Genomic DNA, 24,413 nt, shown 5'->3' with positions numbered 1-24,413 from the left:
GAAATCAACTAAAGACTTCTGGAGAAGGGGCTTTGCTCATGAACAACAGTTGACAGTGCTGAACTACAGTTAAGAGGTCCAGACCTTAATCCATGCTGAAGTGAAACTCTCCTATTCATGCACCCGGTAACCATATTTATTGAACTAGATCTTGATAAATCTAAGTTTGATCTATGTATATACTACGTGATAAATCTAAGTTTGATCTATGTATATACTACGGGTTTGGGTTGTTTGGTTTTTTTTTTTTTCTTTGTTTGTTTTTCCCTACCTGATTCTATGCTGCCTACCTTTCTTAAAAGTCTTCAGCTGAATGACTGTTCCAGTTTTAAAGAGAAGGTTGGCAATGCAAGAACCTGAACCTCCAATTTTGTTTGTCCTAGATAGATTGCTAGGTTCAGAAAACCCAGCAATTGGGTGGGATTGTAAAAGACATGTAAAATCAGATACCTATATCTGATTTATTTAGTCTAAGATTCTGTTATTGTCCCTGGAAAGAAATAGGCAGTGGAAAAAGATGAGTAATTTTAACTTTCTTAGAATCTGATTTAGGATAAAATGAATCATCATCTGAAGGAAACAACTTTTCTAATATAGCATCAGAGGGAGTATAATGTAAGTAGCTCATGCTATGGTATGGCTATAGAGTGACTTGGACTTAATCTCTGGTTCACACAAAGGCCCTGGTACCCTGAATAACCATATTTTACCCAGGGCACACCAAATAATTCAGTCCAAGAAGAGATTCGGACACAACTGACAAGAGAGATCACTTCAATCTTTCCTTCAGGCTGCATGAGCCTTTGATCCAGCAGAAGTCATGACCTTAAACTCTGACTCACAGCTTGCAGTCCAAGCCTTCCCACTGAATACTAAGGACTCTAGAGACACAGCTGATGCTTCTGAGTTAAATACCAATTATCTGTGAGAAAATCTAGTTATCAGTTAGAAGTCTCCCTAAGTAAAAAGGTGCCTCTAAGAAATCTACTCTACACTCAGTATATCACAGTGATTCAAAATGTTTAATACTCTGTATTAAACAAATTTTTAAAAGACCAAAATCTGTCAGCTGAATGCATATCTATATGACGATGTAAAATCTGGGTTTGAGTTTATAATTGAGTCTATATTTTCTGATATTCTCTGTTCTGTATGAGCAGAACATTCAGATTTTGCACTTAATGAAACATGTAGCTTTCCAGGGAAGAAACCTTAAGACACTTGCTGGAAGAACTAATTCTGTGCATACTGCTGTCATGGATACAACCGATCCAAACAAGACTTTCTGAGGACTTGAGCACAATTTTAAGGACAGTTGTCAAGAACACCTTCAAGTTAACCAGACTGGGAAGCTATACATTGACCAGTTGGAGAAAGTCCAGAGGAGGGCCACAAAGACGATAAGAAGGATGGAGCAGCTATCCTACGAAGACAGGCTGAGAGAGTTGGGGCTGTTCAGCCTGGAGAAGAGGAGGCTCCGGGAACACCTTAGAGCGGCCTTCCAGTACCTCAAGGGGGCCTACAAGAAAGATGGGGAGAGACTGTTCAGCAGGGCCTGGTATGACAGGATGAGGGGTAATGGTTTTAAAATAGAGGGAGGTAGATTTAGATTGGAAATCAGGAAAAATTTTTTTTACAATGAGAGTTGTAGAACACTGGCACAGGTTGCCCAGAGAGGCGGAAACGTTCAAGGCCAGGTTGGACAGGGCTCTGAGCAACCTGATCTGGTTGGAGATGTCCCTGGTCCTTGCAGGGAGGGCTGAACTAGATGACCTTTGAAGGTCCCTTCCAACCCTAACCATTCTATGATTCTATGAAATGTAAGGTGCTGGCTTTATTCCACGTATTAGCAGCAAATCTGCTGTTAGAAAATAGGTAACTGATACAATATGAATATGCAATACCATATGAACCATGGCATGGGAAAGAAGCCAAAAAAAAAATCTAGTAGTTTTTTGCTTTACATTTGAGATCACGAGCCACAGAGATAGATCCATAAGTATGGATTTGTCCAAAACTACCTAAAAATTAGGCATTTAAGTTTAAGGTCTAATTAGACATCTACACAAGGTCCCTTAACTATTCATGGACATGGATTATCCCACTCAGAATATATTTATTCTATTTATCTTTAATATATGACTTTAACATCTAAATGTTATGAATCAATCTCCAAAGGTGCCTTTTTCTCTCATAGATTTTAAACGTAGCCTGTAATGCCTAGATCACAGTTGTGTGTTAGTTGTGGTCTAACCACAGCAGACAGCTAGGTCCCAAACACCAGCTTGCTCAGTGGGATGGGGGAGACAATCAGAAGAGTAAAAGAAAAATCTTGTGGATTGGGATAAAGACGATTTAATAGGCAAAGCAAAAGCTGAACACACAAGCAAAGCAAAATAAGGAACCTTTGGCAGGCTAGTGTTCAACCATTTGCAGGAAAGCAGAGCTCCATCATGTGTAACCGTTACTTGGGAAGACAAACTTCATCACTCCGAGTGTCAACCCTTCTTCCTTCATTCCCCTAGCTTTTATTGTTGAGTATAAAGTCATATGGTACGGAATATCCCTTTGAACATTTGGGGTCAGCTATCTCAGCTGAGTCCCCCTCTCAGCTTCTTTGGACTGGTAGTGTAGTGTGAGAAGCAGAAAAAGCCTGTGAAAAGACACTGTGCAAGAACTGTTCAGCAATAACTAAAACATTGGATTGTTATCAACACTGTTTTCATCACAAATCCAAAATATAGCCCCTTACAAGCAACTATGAAGAAATACAGTAAAGTATTTATACGTCAATGATCACCTAACCTATTTCTTCTCTTATTTCAGTTTTTCATATATAAAGTGAAAACCATAGTATTTCAGTACTCCTTAGTGAGTTTTCCATTGAAATATTAAATTTTGCAAGGTGTGTGGCTCCTCTGATACAGTGAGTTGGCTACACACATTGACTGGTTCTAAAGCATTGACATGAACATGACTGGTTTGAAATTATGTCAAGAAAATCTTTCAAATATACTGTGAAGAGGATTATCATCCGATTGTTATGGGTTTTTATATACATTAATAATTATATAGTTAGATAACCTGAAACAAATAATCAAGTGTTCTTAGGGAAGGAGAGAATACAGACAAGTATTATACAAATACAAACCTTCTGAGAACTGAAGTTCTCTCCTGCATCTAAAAGCTTATTTCTAGTTGCTTTTCTAATAAATACTTTTGTAAATTCAAGATTAGGTCCCTTTTGATTATTGTAAATAAATAACCTGGCACAAGTACTGTAGATAAAACTAGTAGTCCCATCTTAGCTCTCTTAATCTGATTGTCTGCCTCTGGGAGCTGATGAGAATGTATGCAAAAGTGAAAAAGTCTGGTTGTAGAAGGTATTGATCTATCAGGAGTCACAAAATTTGAGAAGCTTTTATATTAAGAAGAGAAACAACTATTTCATGTAGATTTATTTAAAACCACTCTCCAGAACAAAGAGAATTGAATATAGTCTACTGAAACTAAATGTGATGCTCCTGTGCTGAAAATAATTTTGTTTGTTGAAAAATAACAGCATGTCCTAGGCTGTCTGAGATACCCACACAGGAGTTGTGAGGTGTTTTTCTTCCTGGAGCGGTTGCTGGAATCCAGACCAGTTTTCCCTTAGAGGCTAGACCTTCAGTTTTAGACATCTGAATCACATCTCTAAGTTTTAGGAGGCGAGTACCTTCTCCCTGCCTGTCAGAGAAGATAGCACATTTACTGAAAACTTGTTGTTGTTCAGGGAAGTGAAGCACATTGGGTGGGAAAAAGGCAATGGTGTCTATTCTATTTTGGTATTCTGGAAGGAAGCAGATTCTAATGGCTAATAAGATTCTGCATAGATCCACAGTGTTTTGCTTATTTGAAAGAAATCTAAAAGGGGCAGGAAGTTTCTATGCAAGAAACAGTGAAAAAAGTAGGGACAGAAGACAGAGAAGCAGCATTACACTTTATTCTTAGGGTTTTCCTCTTAGTTTCTCTTCTTTTGCGGGCAAAGACAAATGTCACAAGGGAAAAATATCTCATTTGAGGTTCAGATATCTGCGGTGAAGACCTAAGACTACAGAAGCTGAATCCCTAGTGCTTTTATGCACACCTATTGCAGTATATATGAGCAACATGCTAAGGAGAATGCCCTCACAACCAGCAAGATGAAAGTCCAGTGCTCTGATTGCCAGGAGACTACTGAAAAATCAGTTGAGTAGAAAAAGTGCTTAAAATTTTTAGCAATGTGTTAAAAAAAAAAAAATCTGAATTCAGAAAAACACACCTGGCTTTCATTGCAGTATTACAAGGTATGTGTATTGTGGTTTGTGAAGTCTGAGCTTTGCTTTGCTAAGTTTAGTGATAAAATTAGATTAAAAATAGTTGTGTCTTTATTTTGATTTTATAGTACTGAAAGTAAACAGGTATTATGGATACGGTGAGTTCTTCTGGAAAGCAAGTCTATTAACAAGAAGCCAGTATTTAATGCATCTGCATTCATCATCCCAGACTTTCTGTTTGATCAACAGAGACAGACAATTCCAGAGGCTTCTTCAGATCTCAGGTGAATAAAAATCTTCCTAAAGTGCCCCTCTCACTGGCCATGAAAGTATCTCATTCTTAGCTTAGGTTTCTGTTAGCCTGTTGAAGAAAAAAGCCAATTACCTAAAGCAGTGGTAAATGTTATCTCAACAAAATTATTTTTAATTAGGTATAGGATACATTTCCATTGAAAAATATTTTATTACTAGGAAATTATTTTGTAACTTTGTATCTGCTACATTTAAATAATTTATGGTTACACATAAAAATAGAATAACAATAAAGATTTAAAAGTAAGGACAATTAGGTCAGACAAGATTACATAATCATTAAATGATTGATCATACTCTCATACAATTTTGACATTTTCCTTTCCTCCTCTTTTTTTTCTTCTCATATTCTTGCTAAAGTAATTACTTTTCTAATGGAGATAGATACCTCTAAGGGACTTATTTTCCCCTATGTTTTAAATAGGTATGTTAGGACTAGAAGAATCACACTGTGGATCCAATCTATTTCTCTCTTTTGACAATAGAGGAAGCTTTGACAATATATGAAGTTATAGTCGACAGGCTTAGACTGGATGCTTAACATTGACTGTCTAAACTTAAGTTATCTGTACACAAAAATCCCAATGGAAACTCGCCAAAATATTTGATGAGCAAGGTTATGCAAAGAGAAGTTCTTTCTCCAAAGTTATTTTATTTTCTAAGATACACAAACAAGAAAAGAACCAAGTAGTAAATAAGGCTTCTAAGGGTACTCAGAGCTGAGGGTACACTTCAAGGATTATAAAGAGATGGCTGAAGTAATGTGTTAAAAATTAATTCAGTGTTTTTAAAAGATTAAGTACATGAGGTTTATGATAATGTATCTAATGGAAATTGCAACAGAGCAAACAAAATACCGTTAACTGGATGGGGATTCATATTACTCAGCTTTATACATCTTTACACGTACAGAATAATTAGTTATGACTGAGCTGCACTTCCTTTTAGGTCAATGGAGAGAAACAGAAAATCCTAAAACATGATTCATACTTTCTATGGTAAATATTCTAAAGTGAGAGTGTTTATTTCTATTAATTCACTTTAAAGGTAATCTAAATTATTAGTTCTAATGTAGGCATCTGTACATATTCAAGTCTAGGTGAAATGACACCTATCTTAAGAAAACAAAATGACTAAACATAATTGAAAAGGAATCACTTGAAATGTTTTGTCAATTATGGTTATTTCAACATCCTATGTGAAGTAAACAATTTAATAGAGACAATTTATTTAAGAAATCTCAACATTTGAGTGTTTTGTTCCAACTACTTTTTTTAAAAAAGGGTTTTTTTACAATTATTCACACTTTTTTCATGCATTTCTTGGATCATATATTTTTAAAGTTGTTTTGCATCAACTGATGGAGGATATTCACTTGCTCTTTTGTTGAGGGGAGATCAGTCTTTTGTGGGTTAGCTGCAATCTCAGGATGAGATTTTTCTGCCCAGTTACCTCTGAAATATTTTTTTAGATTAAATTTAGAATGAAATGCCTGTTTCTTGATTGATTGTAAAGAGGACCTTTAAAACAGGTTGGATAAGCTGCATGCAGAGTATTTTTTTACACTGAAAAGAATGTAACAGGGTAATTGGTTCACCTGTAAATGAATATATTAGGTAAATCTCCCAATATGATAGATGAATCAATTTTCCATCATTTTTCATCTGTCTCTGTATTTTTCATATTTCTTATGTTTCATATATCTTATTGTTTATCTTATTCTTCTGATTGCTTCTTCAAGCAACATGTCTGAAGTCCATTTCATCCTTATTTCTTATTTATCATCTGAAAGGAAACATGGAAAACCACACCAAGGTAACTGAGTTCATTTTGGTTGGGTTCAAATCTCATCCAGGATTGCAACTCCTCCTCTCTGTTCTCTTCTCAACAATGTACATTATCACTGTGGCAGGAAATGCCTGCATGATCCTCATCATTAGAATGGACTCCAAGCTGCACACTCCGATGTACTTTTTCGTAGAGAACTTGTCCGTCTTGGACATCTGCTATTCCTCTATCATCACTCCCAAAGCAGCACTGACATTCTCACTGGGCAGAAGAATAATTTCCTACAATGGCTGTGCATCTCAAATGTTCTTCTTCTCTCTCTTTGGAAGCCTTCTTCCTTGCTGTGATGGCTTATGATCGTTTCACTGCCATCTGCAATCCACTGTCACACCAAATCATTATGAATAAAAGACTTTGTGTTTTCATGGTGATGGGCTCTTATCTGTCAGGCTGCATCAATTGCACCATTCAGACAGGCTTTACATTCAGTTTGTCCTTTTGTGGGCCCAAGGAAATATACCACTGTTGTGGTTTTGTTAGTGAGGGGGGGCCTAAGGTGGTAGCTTTTGTAGGAAACTGCCAGAAGTCGCTCCCCTTTGTTCAGTGGACTCGGCCAGGCCTAGGGCGGACCTGCTGCTGGCCAAGGCCGAGCCAATTGGTAGCAGAATGTTCTGTGATAACGCCTCTGCGATAACGTATTTAAGAAGGGGAAAACAGAAAAAAAAGAGAGAGAAGATGTGAAAAAGCTGAGCGGGGGCAGAGGCGCAGAGGGGGAAGGGCAGGCCTCATGGGCCTTGCAGGCCTCACCCTCTGGCCTCTCGCCAGGCAGCCGACTGGGCCCGACTCGGTCCAGCCCGGCTGCAAGAAGTGGAGAGGAGAGGAGAAGTGAATAAGATGTAAAAAAAGATCCTGAGAGACATCTACCAGGCTGTTGTGAGGAACAGCTGCAGACGCCAAGGTCAGTTCAGAAGGAGTGGGAGGAGTAATGCGGCTCCTGGCCAAGATTCCCCTGCAGCCTGTGGTGACGACCATGGTGGAGCAGGTTGTCCCTCTGCAGCCCATGGAGGTCCACGGAGGGGCAGAGATCCACTTGGAGCCCGTGAAGGACCCCGTACCAGGGGAGGTGGATGCTTGAAGGCAGCTGTGGCCCGTGGAGGGCCCGCTGGGACAGCTGTTCTGAAGGGACTGTACTCCGTGGAAGAGATGACCCACGCCGGAGCAGTTTCCACGAAGGACTGTGGCCCGTGGGAGGGACCCCACACTGGAGCAGGGGAGGAATGTGAGGAGTTCTTCCCCCGACCCTGAAGCAGCAGTGTAAAACAACGTATGATGAACTGACCGCAACCCCCATTCCCTCTTCCCCCCTGTGCTGCTGAGGGAGGGGAAGGTAGTAGAGATAATGTTAAGCTTGGGAAGAGGGAGTGGTGGATGGAGGTTATCTTGTTCTCTGTCTCATTATCCTGCTGTTTGTAGTAATAAATGAATAGTTTTCCCCAAGTCGAGTCTGTTTTGCCCGTGACGGTAACTTTAAGGATTTCTCCCTGTCCTTATCTCAAACCTCGAGCCGTTTTTCTTATATTTTTTCTCCCTGTTTTCTCAGAAGGTGGGGGGAGTGAGAGAGAGACTGCGTAGTCTGGTCCGATCAGGGCTGAACTACGACAACCACTTTTTCTGTGATGTTCCTGCAGTGATGCATGCCTCCTGCTCAGACACACTTGTTAATGAAATAGTAATGCTGGCTGTATGTGGATCAATTATTGTGGGCACTGCCTTGGTGGTTTTTATCTCTTATGGTTATATAATTATCACTATTGTCCAAATGCCTTCAGCTGAGAGCAGGTGCAAGGCCTTCACTTGCTCTTCCCACATGCTGGCCGTCAGCTTGTTCTTTGGGACTGTTAACTTCATGTACGCTCAGCCTGGGGCCTCATCTTCACCGGACAAAAGCAACACCATCTCTATCCTCTATACTACTGTTATTCCCATGCTAAACCCTTTCATCTACACCCTCCGAAACAAGGAGGTAAAAGGATCTCTGAAAAAACAGTTTAAAATGAAAGGCTTTTTAGTACCTTTACTAAGGATGAGAATGACCACAGTGTCCAGTTCACTACAGACAGATGTTTAGAATGTAAACCAAGGGACATCAAGGGACATCAGGGCTTGCTTTCAAGAGTCTTCTGTGATTATAGATGGTCAATGTCATGGATGAAAGCAGGAGATATAAAAGAAATCTAGGAAAACCAGATCAGACGAAGGTGTGCATTCTTTTAACCAGTCTTAGATATTTTCTATCTGAGCTGTAATATAGAGTCCTATACATTAAAAAAAAAATTCAAAAGGCATAAGCATTTTAAAACCATAATTAATCTAATTGCGTATTAGATATCTAAAATAGGACATACAACTTGGACACTGGCAGTGCCTTATTTCTATGTATAGGAACAAAGTCAGTTCAGGTGGAGACACTCTCACTGTAAATATTCAAAGATAAATAAGGTCAATCAAGACTGAACTGAATTATTTCAGTGGTGAAGCACTAGAACAGGTTCCCCAGAGAGGCTGTGGATGCCCCATTCCTGGAAGTGTTCAATGCCAGGTTGGATGGGGCTGTGAGCAACTTGGTCTAGTGTAAGGTGTCCCTGCCCATAACAGGGGAGGTTGGAACTAGATGATCTTTAAGATCTATTCCAATCCAAGCCATTATATGATTCTATGATTTATTTCTCTGGGAATCATAATTTTTCAAACTATTTTTTCTCTGTTTTTGCTTTTAATCACTTCTATTAGAAATGAGTTAAACCAGTGAAATTGGGTTCCAAAGACCAAGCACTGAAATCTTGTGTCTGAAGTGCTTTCTAGCAAAAAAAAAAAAACAAAAAAACCCACCAAAACCCACCAACAACCAAACCCAAGTAATATATAGTTGAATTCTGGTTCCATGTGTTTGTGTGCATGTTTGCATGAGTGTTTGTAACATAACAGGAGCTATTTCTCTGTGATAGATAACCTTATTACAACATCTGACAAAGTATGAAGATAACATGTTTAAGTTCAACTTTACAGCTGCTTGGGTGGTTCAAAATTCTGGTTAAAAATTAACAACTTGAAACTTTTGCATCAAGCATGATCTCTTGAGTTATAATGTAAGCACTATCTTACCAGATGACTGCTCAGTTCTCATTGTATTACAACATGAGATAAATGCCAGGGCTGACTAGAAATCAGAAATTATCTTTCAGAGAATATAATTCTTTAAATTAATTATTTGTTCACTTCCTACTCAAAAGAAATAATATCCCTTTGTTCTGGTTTTGTTAGTGAGGGGGGGGCCTAAGGTGGTAGCTTCTGTAGGAAACTGCTAGAAGTCGCTCCCCTTTGTCCAGTGAACTCGGCCGGGCCTAGAGCGGACCTGCTGCTGGCCAAGGCTGAGCCAATTGGTAGCAGAATGTCCCTTGATAACGCCTCTGCGATAACGTATTTAAGTAGGGGAAAACAGAAAAAAAAAAAAAGGGAGAGATGTGAAGCAGCTGAGCGGGGGGCAGAGAGAGGGAGGCGCGAGCCTTGTGGGCCTTGCAGGCCTCACCCTCTGGCCTCCCGCCGGGCAGCCGACTGGGCCCAACTCGGCCCGGCCTGGCTGCAAGAAGTGGAGAGGAGATGAGCAGTTGAAGTGAATAAGATGTAAAAAGGATCCTGAGAGGCGTCTGCCAGCCTGTTGTGAGGAACGGCTGCAGATGCCAAGGTCAGTTCAGAAGGAGGGGGAGGAGTAATGCAGCTCCTGGCCAAGATTCCTCTGCAACTCGTGGTGACGACCATGGTGGAGCAGGTTGTCCCCCTGCAGCCCATGGAGGTCCACAGAGGGGCAGAGATCCACCTGCAGCCCGTGGAGGACCCCACACCGGGGGAGGTGGATGCCTGAAGGAGGCTGTGGCCCGTGGAGGGCCTGCTGGGACAGCTGTTCTGGAGGGACTGCACCCCGTGGAAGAGATGACCCACGCCGGAGCAGTTTCACGGAGGACTGTGGCCCGTGGGAGGGACCCCACGCTGGAGCAGAGGAGGAATGTGAGGAGTTCTTCCCCCAACAATGACACAGCGGTTTAAAACAACGTGTGATGAACTGACCGCGACCCCTATTCCGCGCCCCCGGCCCCCCCCCGTGCCGCTTGGGAGGGGAGGTAGTATAGATAATGTTAAGCCCGGGAAGAGGGAGGGGTGGGGGGAGGGTATCATGTTCCCTGTCTCATTCTCCTGCTAATTTTAGAAATAAATGAGTGTTTTTCCCCAAGTCGAGTCTGTTTTGCCTGTAACGGCAACTTTAAGAATTTCTCCCCATCCTTATCTCAAACCTTGAGCCGTTTTCCTTCTATCATCTCCTCCTATTCTCTCGGAGGGTGGGGGGAGCGAGAGAGAGAGACTGCGTAGTCTGGTCCCGATCGGGGCTGAACTACAACACCCTTTAAAATAAACAAATCACTAGCCATAGTTACCTGTTTCTCTCTTCCGATATAAAATGAATCTATACTATAAACTCAAATGCAGACGCCTATATTCCCACGCAGATAAAACCATCCCAAACTGATGGAGACAGTATCAGAGGACACCACATACCATAGATATTTCTATAAGTGCTTTCTACTGGCCACTACTGCAACTTCAGTGCCACTACCCTTCCATAGGATCTAAACTAGTAGAAAATATCTGTAAAGTGTGTATTTAAAGACATTGTGATAGAATACAGCTCCACTTTTAGATATCTATGTTCAGGTAAAATGGAGGTCTCTGGACCTGAAGCTTACTATTTTCTGGTAAGCTATTTGGCTCACCTTGCCATAGATGAGCCTCACCCAGGGGTCCTTTCTAGTTAGCACTACATGTGGTAGTTAAAAAACATTAAGTCATATGCATATTTCATGCCATTTGACTTAGGCAGCAGAAACAGATAAAGCCTGTACACACAAATCCTAAATGCTGCTTCAGACAAAAGTAGGAGCAGCATTTAGGAGGAAGTTGGTATTTTCAGAAATCTCTCTTTGGCTGATCCTCAGCCAAATACTAAGCTGTTGATCTAAACTGAACAGCACTTAACAGTATCTAATCCATTTCAAATCTCAGTGCTGTGAAGGAGAAGAATGCTGATGAAGATGTAGGATCTTAGCTGGGAAATATATATATTGAAATGTCAGAAATAAAGAGCAGTTAAAACTTCTAAAGGGACTTTCCTACAGCTAAACGACAGTGTTTAACCTGCTGCATATTACAATTATGTGAACCGGGGAGACTTGTCTAAATAAAGGAGTCATGTGGCAAAGAAATGTTGTGGATTATTCCACTAAGACTCAGAAGGTCTTCACTTGTTGATCTGTCAGAAGTCTGCCTGGCAAAGGCAGGTTCCTCCTGTTGTTCATGAAACAGCTGCTCTACTTCTAGTTATCTAAACACTATATGAATCTAAACTCACCATTGCAACTCTTTTCACAGTGAACAGAGAGGGACAGTTTCTCATAAGAGTGAGTCACTTCCATCATAAAACGGAACCATTTGCTAGACTCTAGAGGACTTTTTTTTTCCCCTCACATCTGAAGAGTTAAACCTTATAATGCTGACCAGAACTGTCTTTCAAGACAGTCTCATAGTCTCTATATAGAACTTCCATTAAAAAATTAAAACTCGATATCACTCTAGAGTTTGCCAAGGCCAGGAGGGGCAGGTGCAGGATTCATCTTGTCTTTAGATAGCATTCCAGTGCAAATGTATTATAGTGATGTTTTGTCATAAAGTGACCAAGATACGTGAAGTTAGGGAATAAAAGAATAAAACTACATCAAAGCTCCAAGTTCAGTCAAAACAGTGAGAGGAGACTTCAGCCTCTATAAATTCAAGGACTTACTAAAAATGCTTAAAGTAGAAGTGCATGATTCACTTCCTTTTTCTTTTTTTTTCAATACACCAATAAGTTATGTAACTGTACAGCTTTCTCCAATGTAACTGTACAGCTTTCACTAATGGTTAAAGACATATGCATGGCCAGTAATAGGTATGTAGCTCACAGTTTAAACAGTCAGCTTTTCCAAGGGGTTGAATTCTCCTGTGAAGGTACTTCTAGAGACATAGAATAGCCCAAGTTGGAAGGGAACTCAAAAGACCTGGTCCAATCTTTCATTGGAAAGGGAGTTTAGATGAGATTATCTAACACCCTGTACAATTGCATCTTGAAAACCTCCAGCAATGGGGACCCTACCATGTCTCTGAGGAGGTTGTTCCAGTGAGTGATTGTTCTTACTGCAAAAAATTTTGGGTTTATTTCAAGATAAAATCTCTCCCAGTGCAACTTGTGCCATTGCCGCTTGTCTTCTCCATGTGACTTCTTGTGAAGAGAGCCTCTGTCCTCTTTGGTGAGTTTTAAATACTATGATGAAGTCCTCCCTGAGCCTTCTCTTCTCCAGGCAGAAAAGAACTAACTCCTTCATTCTTTCCTCACGGGACAGGTTCTCAAGCCCTTTGATCATTGCTCTTTTCATTGTCTACTAAAAGAAGCTTAAGCTGAGACCTGAAAACTAACATTTAAAAAAATGGAGAGTAAGTAGGTATATAATTAAGACAACTGAATTAAGAAAAAGAAATATAGTTATCCACATGCCATATAAACATCAAGAGAGCCATTTCAAATAATAGACATCCAGTTTATCTCAATGAAGTAAAGGTAGATATTCAGCTCACCTTGAAGGAAAAGTTTATAGATTGGTAAACTTCTCCCAGAATTAAACTGACCATATGGACTAGATCTGACAGCTTAGGTGTTCAGAATAGCTTCCACACATAAATGCCACATGCACTTTAACATATTTTTGTGAATGTGCGACATCAAGATGATATTGCTGTATGTGCAACAGGACTGATAGAAGTCCTGTATCTTTCTGCAACAACAGATGGAGACCTGCCAGGATATTCAATGTACTTGAAAGAGAACCTACGCCTAGGTAATTAGAGCAAGTCCCATCCTCAGATTTATTAAGTTAGATGCCTTATTGCCAAATGTCTCTATAAGTCAGTTCGGTCAATGTAATTGCCTCCCTCCATACACCCACCCACAGTTCTCAGTCCACAGCCAGGATATTTTTGCAGCTGCAGCACTCAGGAGGTAACCATGTCCTCGTGAAGAATCTAACCAGTGATAAAATCCTGGATGTCACTTGAGGCTGCTTATGGTTTCCACTCCAATCAAAGTAAGATGTGCTAGGCAGAGCGTACATTGCTGCAGGAATGACTGAAGCTTTGATAGGACTAGAGGACTGATCTCAGTCCTTCAATCTAATCTCATCTTTAATTTCCTGCATTTCCATGCAAGTCTTTGCTGTGAAGGTACCTCCCTGAAGAATGTCTTTAAGGAACAAGTCTGTTTTCTCCCCCAGAGGCAACTTGTCAATTTATCCGAGGAGTTCTTGCCTCTCAGTTGCAAGCAGAGGCAGCAGATACAGCACTTACTGCTACAAGAGGAAAGGTATAGGCACTAGGGCTTTTCAAGTAGGCCAGCACGGATAGTTCTATAGACAGAAAATTATTTTCTGTTTCCAAAGAAGGAGAAGTTATGCTTAGGCAATGTCTCTCTTTCTTGCATTACCTGCTCAACAAGAATCTTGTCTTCCTTTGGTCTCCCAGTATCAAGAACTTACCTTTTCCTTCCTCTCACTTAGGTGTGCCCAGTGAAGGGATTAATGACAAGCCTCTGGAGCCAGCTGTGTAAGGCGTTTTCCATGCATTCTGCACAGTTCTAACTTTCTCTGGTGTCTGTTGGAGCAACAGGGTGTTGTCTCTTCTTACTACTATTTATTTTTCTTTTTCATTATTATACTGTCTTAGTAAAGTCTTTAACAGCTGGACACTTAGGGGAGTCCTTTTCTGTTAAAAGCAGAGACAGCATTCTCCAAGGCATTCCTGAAAATTGTATCCCTGGGAAAAACTTTTTGAAATGCTGCTCTCCTGTGAAGAATGTAGCTCAATCTGTTGAAAAGAACTTTCTGATAGACATCAGTTCCAAAGTCCCCATGCTACACCCCAGCACATCCATGGCTCTGTAGCACTCATTTGATTCAACTTCTAGGGTAATTATTCAACAGATTCTTGAGCTGCATTGAATCAGGGATTTGTGTTTGTAAACAAACTTTCAGGAAGTTCACATTCACTCATTCTGGAAGTTCAAATTAGGTATACTGTGTTGTTTAATGTGCAACCTCCACTTCAAGGACACCTTAGATTACCTCTACTGCAGTAGCAATATCCTCTTGGATCATCTCCCTATGTTTGGAATGCATCTCTCCACATCTCTCTCTCACACCCAAACACAGTTCATCCAGTTCTCTAACAAGATAACTGTATTTCTCTCTGTTAGTCTGTCTGTTGAAACTTAGGATCAAATAGAAAATTGCACTATGAGAGAATACGACTCTTCCAGACATCCACTTCAAGCTCATTGACACATCTTGTTTGGGCTGATTTTTTAGCCTGTTCTTAGGACACCTGCATTTATGGCAAAAGCAACTTTTCCCCAGGCTCTCGTTGTACCAGTTTTACTGTAATTTCCTCCCTATATTGACAGTGTGAAGGATGTTGTCTTGTCAAGGGACAAAGGGGATTGTGATGTCCATTTTTAGCAGAAAAATCACCTTGCACTAGTAAAGGACTTTACTTACAAATCTTCCATCAAATCAAGTTTCACCAGTATTTGTAATCAAATAAAATCTGAGCATTAAACATTGGGGAATTAAGCTAAGCTAAAAATAGATTACCGATATTTATGGTGTAGTGTTCTCCTGGAATTGCAATAGGTTCCCCACATGAACGTCTGAAAAAATGGATTTTTATTTCTATATTTACTTAATGATGTACTCATTTTTCCCCCTGAAATATATTTCTAGGCAGAAGCAATTCCAAGAAAATTGCACAGGCTAGCAGCTATGACACCGGACCTAAAGGAAACCTCTTGTCTTCTTGAACAGCAGCAAGAGTCAGACAGGCTACCATATAGACATAAAATTGTGTTACACATTTGTATTTTGCCACCTCTATTGGCCTCTTTTAAGTAACTGAAAGTAGGCAAATTTAATTTAATCTGAGAAACATAAAGTTTAAATTGGTATTATCTGTTTACGTCTATATACTATGAGATTACTTCATCTGAAGCAGTCGTGTACAGTACTTCCACAACAAATTTAACACTTGTTAAAATTACTACTCTTCAAATAAATTCAGTGTTTAGTGGACTACTCCCTGGAATTGCCTCTTTCTCTCCAATAGCCATTGAAGGAAGCTAGACAGTTGCCTCAGACATTAAAAATGCAGAATATACAGTAAGCAATATTTATTAATGTTGTGGTTTTGTTTAGTAAGGGGGGAGCTAAGGTGGCAGCTTCTGTAGGAAACTGCTAGAAGTTGCTCCCCTTTGTTCAGTGGACTCAGTCGGGCCTACGGTAGACCCGGTGCTGGCCAAGGCTACCAACTGGCTGCTACCAATTGGTAGCAGAATGTTCCGTGATAACGCCTCAGCGATAACATATTTAAGAAGGGGAAAATAGGAAAAAAAAAAAAGAGAAGATGTGAAGCAGCTGAGCCGGGGCAGAGAGGGGGAGGCGCAAGCCTTGTGGGCCTTGCAGGCCTCACCCTCTGGCCTCTCGCCAGGTGGCCGACTGGGCCCAATTCAGCCCAGCCTGGCTGCAAGAAGTGGAGAGGAGATGAGATGGATGATGTAAAGAGATTCTGAGAGGTGTCTGCCAGCCTATTGTGAGGAACTTTTCTTGTGAGAGGAACAGCTGCAGACCCCGATGTCAGTTCAGAAGGAGGGGGACCAGTAATGCGGCTCCTGGCCAAGATTCCCCTGCAGCCTGTGGTGATGACCATGGTGGAGCAGGTTGTCCCCCTGCAGCCCATGGAGGTCCACGGAGGGGCAGAGATCCATCTGGAGCCTGTGAAGGACCCCACACCGGGGCAGGTGGAAGCCTGAAGGAGGCTGTGGCAAGGCCTGCAAGGCCCACAAGGCTCGCGCCTCTCCCTCTGCGCCTCTGCCCTGGCTCAGCTGCTTCACATCTTCTCTTCCCTTTTTTTTTTTCTGTTTACCCCTTCTTAAATATGTTATCGCTGAGGCGTTATCACGGGACATTCTGCTACCAATTGGCTTGGCCTTGGCGAGCAGAGGGGTCCGCCCTAGGCCCGGCCAAGTCCACTGAACAAACGGGAAACAACTTCTGGCAGTTTCCTACAGAAGCTGCCACCTTAGCCCCCCCCCTCACTAAACAAAACCACAACAATTATATACACTTATACTTAGAACAAACAAACAAAAAAACCCCCTATTTCTCCTTACATGAACTCAGTTAATTTGTTTTTTCTCAGATTAAGGTGATCATGAATATGAATATAAATAGGAGGTTAAGAATATAAATAGGATTTCATAAATTAAAACAGAATAGAAGACAAATTCTCAGTGGTGCTTGGATAAAATAAAGAAGGATAATCTGCTTTCTTTTAATCACAAGAACAGTTCGGTTAACAGAAAAATTGGATTCATTGGTACATCTGAGTTCAAAGACAGTTAGAATCATTTTAATTTCAGTACTGAAATTTTCAAAACTTAAAACTTCTTCGGAAATAAAAAGAGATGAGAAACTGTACTCAATTTTCACTTGGTTATTAATTTACTATGATCTTTGTCAGTTTCACCAATTTCCACTTCAAAAAGGAAAGGGAAAAAGTGGAAGGGAGAAAGTTAAATTTGTTCTTTGGGATTTTTTTTTTACTTCCTTTGTTTTTATTAATTATACAGATAAATATAACTTGTGGCAATAATATGGAAAAAGGAAAGTAATGTATTATGTTTACATATCATGATATATATGCACAGGTATAAACATTATGTGTATATACATATATGTGTATTACGTATATGAATGAATTTATATGCATACAATTACATGAATAAATATTTGGGTGGTTTTACCTCTCATTTGAGGTGGAAAGCAGAAGTGACTCCAACATGAACTCAACTTTGTTCTGTTAACTTTTGTTCTTCATCAGGCACCTGCCATGGAAAGTTGTTGCATGGTGACTGAGTCCACACTGATGGGATTCAAAATGAGCTAGAACTGCAGATCTTTCTTCCATGGTCTTCCTACTGCTGTATGTCACCATGCTCTTGGGAAAGAATGCCATGACAGTTATCATTTGTATAAAGACTCCTCAATAACCAAATAATCATGTATTACTTCCTCAAAAACCTCTTTATCAGGGACCTCTGCCACTCCTCTGCCTTGCTACTCCTTGGACTGCTTCTTTGCTTCAAGGCAGGTCACTTCCTGTGGGAATTCATTAGGTCAACTGATGTTGCTTCCTCTCTTTGTCATCAGATAGTAGTGACTTCCACACAGTGATCACAGCTTATGATTGCTTCACTGTCACTGATTACCCACTGTTCTACTTCAACAAGACATCAAAAAGGGTACCATCAGCTTGTGTTGTGATCCTACACCTGTGGCTATGCCAACAGCATTCTACAGACTGCAGTTCTATATGGGATGCTAAATGAACTACTTCTTTTGTCATGTACCAGATGTTATTATTTCTGCCCTTTAAAGGCAATTTAATTGTGACCATCAGCACGGCACTGATATTCACCTCATACACATATGGTATCTCCACTACACTAAAGAAGTGTAGGGAAAAGGCTGAGAAAAACGGGCAACAAGTTAGGAAAAACCCATCAGTTGGGGGTCATCTATCTCAAGCTCTGTCTGGACTTGTTTAAAATGTCATTTGTATACATAGACTTACTGCAGGATAAACTTTCACGGTCTATAGAGAGCAAGTGCAACTGTGGCAACCAGATAAGGAGAAAAAAATAGAGTTGCTCCCTTTGCTGCAATACATTTTGGGTGTAATGTGAATATCTTCAAAGGATAGTGTTGTGGTTTAGTTCAGGTCACTACACAGGTTTTCACTCACCCTCCCTGTCCCCAGCAGGATGGGAGAGAGAATTTGGGAAGAAAGGAAACCTCGTGGGTTGAGATAAAGACAGTTTACTAGAATAGCAAAATACTACTGAGCATAACATTTATGGCATGGAATGCTCTCTTTGGCCAGCTTGGGTCAATTATTCTGTCTGTCTCTCTTCCAGCCTCCTGCATCTGAACATTAGTGAGACTCAGAAAGCCAAACGGTGTCCTTGGTCTCATTAGCAACAACTCATATCATTAGAGTGTTTATCAACATACTTCACATACAAAATCCAAAACACATCAGCTACTGAGAGGAAAATTAACTCCATCCCTGCTGAAACCAGGACAGTATCCACCCCTTATTCCATACCATCTACGTCATGCTTTTTTATATATATACACACAGAGAGATATCATTCCCTCAGTCCATGGCCTATCCTTCCAAAGTCTATTGAGTTCATCTAGTCCATGATTTTGGCCTCCATCTGTCATAAGAGTCTTTCAGGGCAGGAGAGATGGTACACAGTGTGGGGTTTTTGCATACTGCATTTGGAGCTTGCAGTTGGTACATCTGGCACAGCTGGTGTATCATTTCCATGGTTTGCAAGTTGAAGATGCTGATATTGAGGAAGCTGTTGGGTGCCAGTTCTGGTTCCATCATTTCTGCACGTTACTCGTTTTCATCAAAGATCGTTCTTCACTGATCAGAGTGATTGTTGGTATCACACCTTTGATATGTCATATAATAACTACAGAAGTGATGACATACAGTTCAGGTTATTGACGATTTTCACATAAAATGAGATCTCCTTGAGGTACTCATCAGAATTCCCCATCCTCCTGCATTACCCACCAAGTACACCCACGTTCTTTAGCAACAGCAATCCTATGCATGGGTTTGCCTTTGCCCAAGGGACAAATAACCGAGACTGTCTTCCCCAGTGCATTCCTGACATGTACCACAGGGACTTTATTCCCTTCTACAGTATGTAAAAGTTCTGATTTGGCAGGGTCAGCTTGATTTGTGGAGCCCTGAGTGCTGACTAACCAGGTGGCTTTTGCTAAATGTGTATCCCAGTGTTGGAAGGTTCCACCACCCATTGCTCTCAGTGTAATTTTCAGCAGTCCCTTGTACCTTTCAATCTTTCCAGAGGCTGGTGCCCAATAGGGGATGTGATATACCCACTGTACTCTTTGGCCCAGGTGTCTCTGAGGTTGTTTTGGAAATGAGTCCCCTTGTCTGATTCAGTTCTTTCTGGAGTGCCATGTTACCAGAGAACTTGTTTCTCAAGGCCCAGGATGGTGTTCTGGGAAGTGGCATGGGGTACAGGATATGTTTCCAGCCATCCAGTGGTTACTTCCACCATTGTGCTTGCCTTGGTGGGTTTATGGGAATGTGATGTAATCAATCTGCCAGGACTCTCCATATTTATATTTCAGCCATTTTTCTCCGTACCACAGAGGCTCTAACCGCTTGGCTTGTTTGATTGTAGCACATATTTCACATTTATGGATAACCTGTGCAATAGTGTCCATGGTTAAATCCACCCCTCGATCACGAGCCCATTTGTATGCTGCATCTCTTCCCTGATGGCCTGAGGTATCATGGGCCCACCGAGCTAAAAATAGTTCACTCCTGTGTTGCCCGTCTAGGTCCACTTGAGAATCTTTAATCTTAGCTGCTTGACCCACTTGCTGGTTGTTTTGATATTCTTCCGTGGCTCAATGCTTGGGTATGTGGGCATCTACATGACGTACTTTTACAACAAGGTTCTCTAACCGGGCAGCAATATCTTGCCCAAATGTGATAGCCCAGATGGGCTTGCCTCTGCACTGCTAGTTGCTCTGCTTCCATTACTTTAAGCACCCACACAGAGTGTTTGCCACCATCCATATATATATATATATATATAGTATAAAGTATTTGCAATTTTTCCCATTCAGCAGTATCTAAATCGAACTGGATGGCTTTCATCTCTGCAAACTGACTCGATTCAAGTGGCTTCTGCAACTCATCTTGTAGGATGCCACACAGCAGCTTTCCACTTCCGGTGTTTTCCTACATTACAACAAGACCCATCTGTGAACAGGGTGTATCGCCTCTCATTTTCTGGTAGATTATTATGTGGTGGGGCTTCTTAAGCATGCATCACCTCTTCCTCTGGTGGCATTCCAAAATCTTTCCCTTCTGGCCAGTCTGTGATCACTTCTAATATCCCTGGGTGATTGGGGTTTCCTATTCGAGCCTGCTGTGTGATCAGTGCGACCCATTTGCTCCATGTAGCATCCGTTACATGATGCGTAGAGGGGACCCTTCCTTTGAACATCCAGCCCAGCACTGGCAGTCGGGGTGCCAGGAGGAGCTGTGCTGCAGTACCAACCACTTCTGAAGCAGCTCAAACTCCTTCATATACTGCCAGTATCTCTTTTTCAGTTGGAGTACAGTGAGCCTCAGATCCTCTATATCCCCCAAAACCCAAGAGGTCGACCTCCAGTCTCCCCTGGTGTTCCCTGCCAAAGACTCTAGGTAGGGCCATTCTCCCCGGCTGCGGTATACAGCGCGTTTTTCACATCTTGTCCTGTTCTGTCTGGCTGCATGAACAATCTCCTGCTTAATTTGTTCAAAGTTGCTCAGGGCCCCATTTAAAGTCATTCCTCTTTCGCATCACTTCATAAAGAGGGCTTACAACCATACTGTAATTTGGAATATGCATTCTCCAGAAACCTACAACACCCAAGAAAACTTGTGTTTCTTTTCTGTTAGTTGGTGGAGCCATAGCTGTTATTTTGTTGACCACATCCATTGGAATCTGATGATGTCCATCTTGCCATTTTACTCCTAAAAACTGGATCTCTTGTGCAGGCCCCTTGAACTTGCCTCATTTCATTGTAAAAACTTATTTCAGAAGGTTTTGGATTTTTTTTCCTCCCCTTTTTCAAAAACTTCTGCTTCTGTGTTGCCCCATACGATGATGTCATCAAAGTATTGCAGCTGTTCTGGAGCTTCACCCTTTTCCAGCACAGTCTGGATCAGTCCACGGCAAATAGTGAGGCTGTGTTTCTACCCCTGAGCACTTGATTCCAGGTGGACTGGACCCCCCTTCATGTAAAAGCAAACTGTGGCCTGCATTCTGGTGCCAAAGTGATGGAGAAGAATGCATTAATGATATCAATGGTGGCACACCACTTGGCTATCTTTGACTCCAGTTCATACTGAAGTTCTAGCATGCCTGGCATAGCAGCACTCAGTGGTGGTGTAACTTCATTTAGGTCACGAAAGTCCACCGTTAACCTCCACTCTCCACTAGATTTTCACATTGGCTGAATGGGACTGTTAAAGTGTGAGTAAGTCTTGCTGATCACTCCCTGGCTCTGCAGTTGATGGATGAGATCATGGATGGGAATTAGAGAGTCTCGGTTGGTGTGATATTGCTGCCGGTGCACCGTGGTGGTAGCAATTGGCACCTATTGTTCTTTAACCTTCAGCATCCCCACAACAGAAGGGTCCTCTGAGACACTGGGTAAGGTGGACAGCTGTTTAATTTGCTCCATCTCCATGGTGGCTACATCAAAAGTCCACTGGTGTCCTTTTGGGTCTTTGAAATACCCACTCCTGAGGTAATCTATACCAAGAATGCACGGAGCATCTGGGCCAGTCACTGCGGGGTGCTTTTGCCACTCATTCCCAGCCAGAGTCACTTCGGCCTCCAACACAGTCAGCTGTTGGGATCCTTCTGTCACTTCAGAAATGCAAATGTGTTCTGCCCCATTATAGCTTGATGGTATTAGCGTACACTGTGCACTAGTGTCTACTAGAGCTTCATACTTTTGTGGGTACCATGTGCCAGGCCATTTAATCCATACAGTCCAGTAAACTCAGTTGTCCCTCTCCTCCGCCTGGCTGGAGGCAGGGCCCCTAGTCACTTTTTGTGAATATGAATCAGAAGTCCCTTCCATAGGATCAGAGGGGAGATCACCCCTTCTACCCTGTCTGGGGAACTGCCCACTGGAGACTGGAGCAGCAGTTTTCCTGGAAGAACCTCCGTTTGTGACTGTTTTTCCCTGCAGCTCACATATGCATGCCTCTAGGGCCAAGGTAGGTCTTCCATCGCACTTCCTCATGTCCTCTCTTTGGTCACACAAGGTAAACCACAGGTTACCTTGTTGCATGTACCATGTCTTTTGAGGAGGAGGAAGAGGTGTTCTTCTAATAGCTAAGATACTGGTCTGTGCAGGTGGGCAGTAAGACCTGTCCTCCTCAAGTTTCTGAAACACCTGGGATAGTTTTTCAAGCAGTTTTTCAAACAGGCTTTTCGATTTTTTCAGTCAGTCTTTCCACAGCCTAGACACAGGCCCTTATCAGGGAAGAGAAATTGTGTTCATACTGTTGGAGTTGGTTAGCTACTGTACAGACCGGTTGGTGGGTCATCCAGGTTACGATAAACCAGCTCCCGAACAGCTAATTCCCTCAGAAACTGGATACCTCTCTCCATGGTGGTCCACTTGCTTGGGTGGCATACAATATCTTCCTTGAAGAAATACCTGTCCCTCACACCTGACAGGAGTCGCCTCCAGAGGCTGCGAGCTTCTGACTCTCCTCCAACCTCCCCATCAATGGACGCTTCCCTAGACAGGGATCCCAGCTGCCTGGCTTCCCTACCCTCTAATTCCAGGCTACTGGATGCACTGTCCCAGCATCAGAGCAAGCAGGTGACAAGTTTCTCACCTTGATTATGGCTGAAATCTCTTCTTATGTCTCACAGCTCACTCAGAGATAGGGATCGGGTGACAGTCTCTGCTTCTGCCTTTCCCTGTTCTTGTGATGTCCCTGGTTCATCATTGTCTTTCACTATGTGAACTCAAATTTTGGTGTATTTCTTCTGTACAGGGGCAACTGATACTGGTGCAGCTTGATTTTTTGTTTATCTACAGTACTGCTTGCCAAGGTTTGAGTAGCCACAGTGCCTGTTGTTGGGGCTGAAGTAACTGCAATGCCTGTAGTGGTGACTAGGGTAGCTGCAGTGCCTGCCGTGGGGGCTAAAGTGACGACAGCATTTGTAGCAGGAGTTGGATTAGCCAGTGTGTCTGTAGTGGGGACGGAAGAATCCATGGGGCCTGTTGCTGGGGTTGGGGTATGTGCAGCCTTGGCTGCAGTGACCATGAGACAGTGCAGTTCCAGATCCTTAGGGCAGCAAGAATAGAGTGCAGCAAGCTCTCTACTTTGGATTTCAGGATGGCAGACTTTGGCCTCTTCAGGGACCTGATGGGTAAAGTGCCATAGGATACAGCCCTGGAGGGAGAGGGGGTCAGGAATGTTGGTTGATATTCAAGGAGCACCTCCTCCAAGCTCAGGAGCGATGTATTCCAATGAAGAGGATGGCAAGAATGCCAGGAGGCCTGCATGGATGAACAAGGAGCTCCTAGACCAACTGAAAATCAAGAACAAAGCCTACAGAGGGTGGAAGCAAAGACAGGTAGTCTGGGAGGATTACAGAGAGGTTGCCCAAGTGGCCAGGAATAAGGTAAGGCAGGCTAAAAGTCTGAATTGAATCCACCACGGACATCAAGGACAACAAAAAAAAAAGCTTTTTTAGGTACACCGGGAACAAAAGGAAATCCAGGGAGAATGTAGGCCCTCTCTGAAAGGAAATAGGTGACCTGGTTACCTGAGTCATGGAGAAGGCTGAAGTGCTTAATGACTTTTTCACCTCAGTCTTCAACAATAAGGGCTCTAGCCACATCACCCAGGTCGCATAAGGCAAAAGCAAGGACTGGGAGAATTAAGAACTGCCCACTGTAGCAGAAGAGCAGGTTCAGGAACATCTAAGGAACCTGCAGGTGCACAAGTGTATGGGACACCATGAGATGTACCTGTAGGTCCTGAGGGAAATGGTGGATGAAGTTGCCAAGCTGATTTCCATTGTATTTGAGAAGTCATGGCAGTCTGGTGAGGCTCTCGATGACTTGAAAAGGGGTAACATAGACCCAGTTTTACAAAGGGGAACAAGGAAGACATGGGGAACTACAGGCCAGTCAG

The 24,413-nt window shown here is 42.1% G+C and overlaps 1 protein-coding gene across 1 annotated transcript; it reads left to right on the top strand.

Moving 5' to 3' along the window:
- The first annotated feature begins 6,398 nt into the window (after positions 1 to 6,398).
- LOC147597855 (olfactory receptor OR9H1-like) lies at positions 6,399 to 8,523 on the top strand. Its single transcript, XM_086766654.1, is given in 3 exon segments — positions 6,399 to 6,718; positions 6,720 to 6,909; positions 8,053 to 8,523. Coding segments are annotated over 3 exon segments (975 nt in total). The 5' UTR covers positions 6,399 to 6,404.
- The last annotated feature ends 15,890 nt before the right edge of the window (positions 8,524 to 24,413 follow it).

Source organism: Chlamydotis macqueenii, chromosome 25, assembly GCF_036417535.1.
Source record: "Chlamydotis macqueenii isolate bChlMac1 chromosome 25, bChlMac1.mat, whole genome shotgun sequence".
In the NCBI taxonomy this organism is placed as follows: Eukaryota; Metazoa; Chordata; class Aves; order Otidiformes; family Otididae; genus Chlamydotis; species Chlamydotis macqueenii.
The sequence above is the reverse complement of the archived record's forward strand: the minus strand, read 5'-3'. Positions and strand labels throughout refer to the sequence as shown.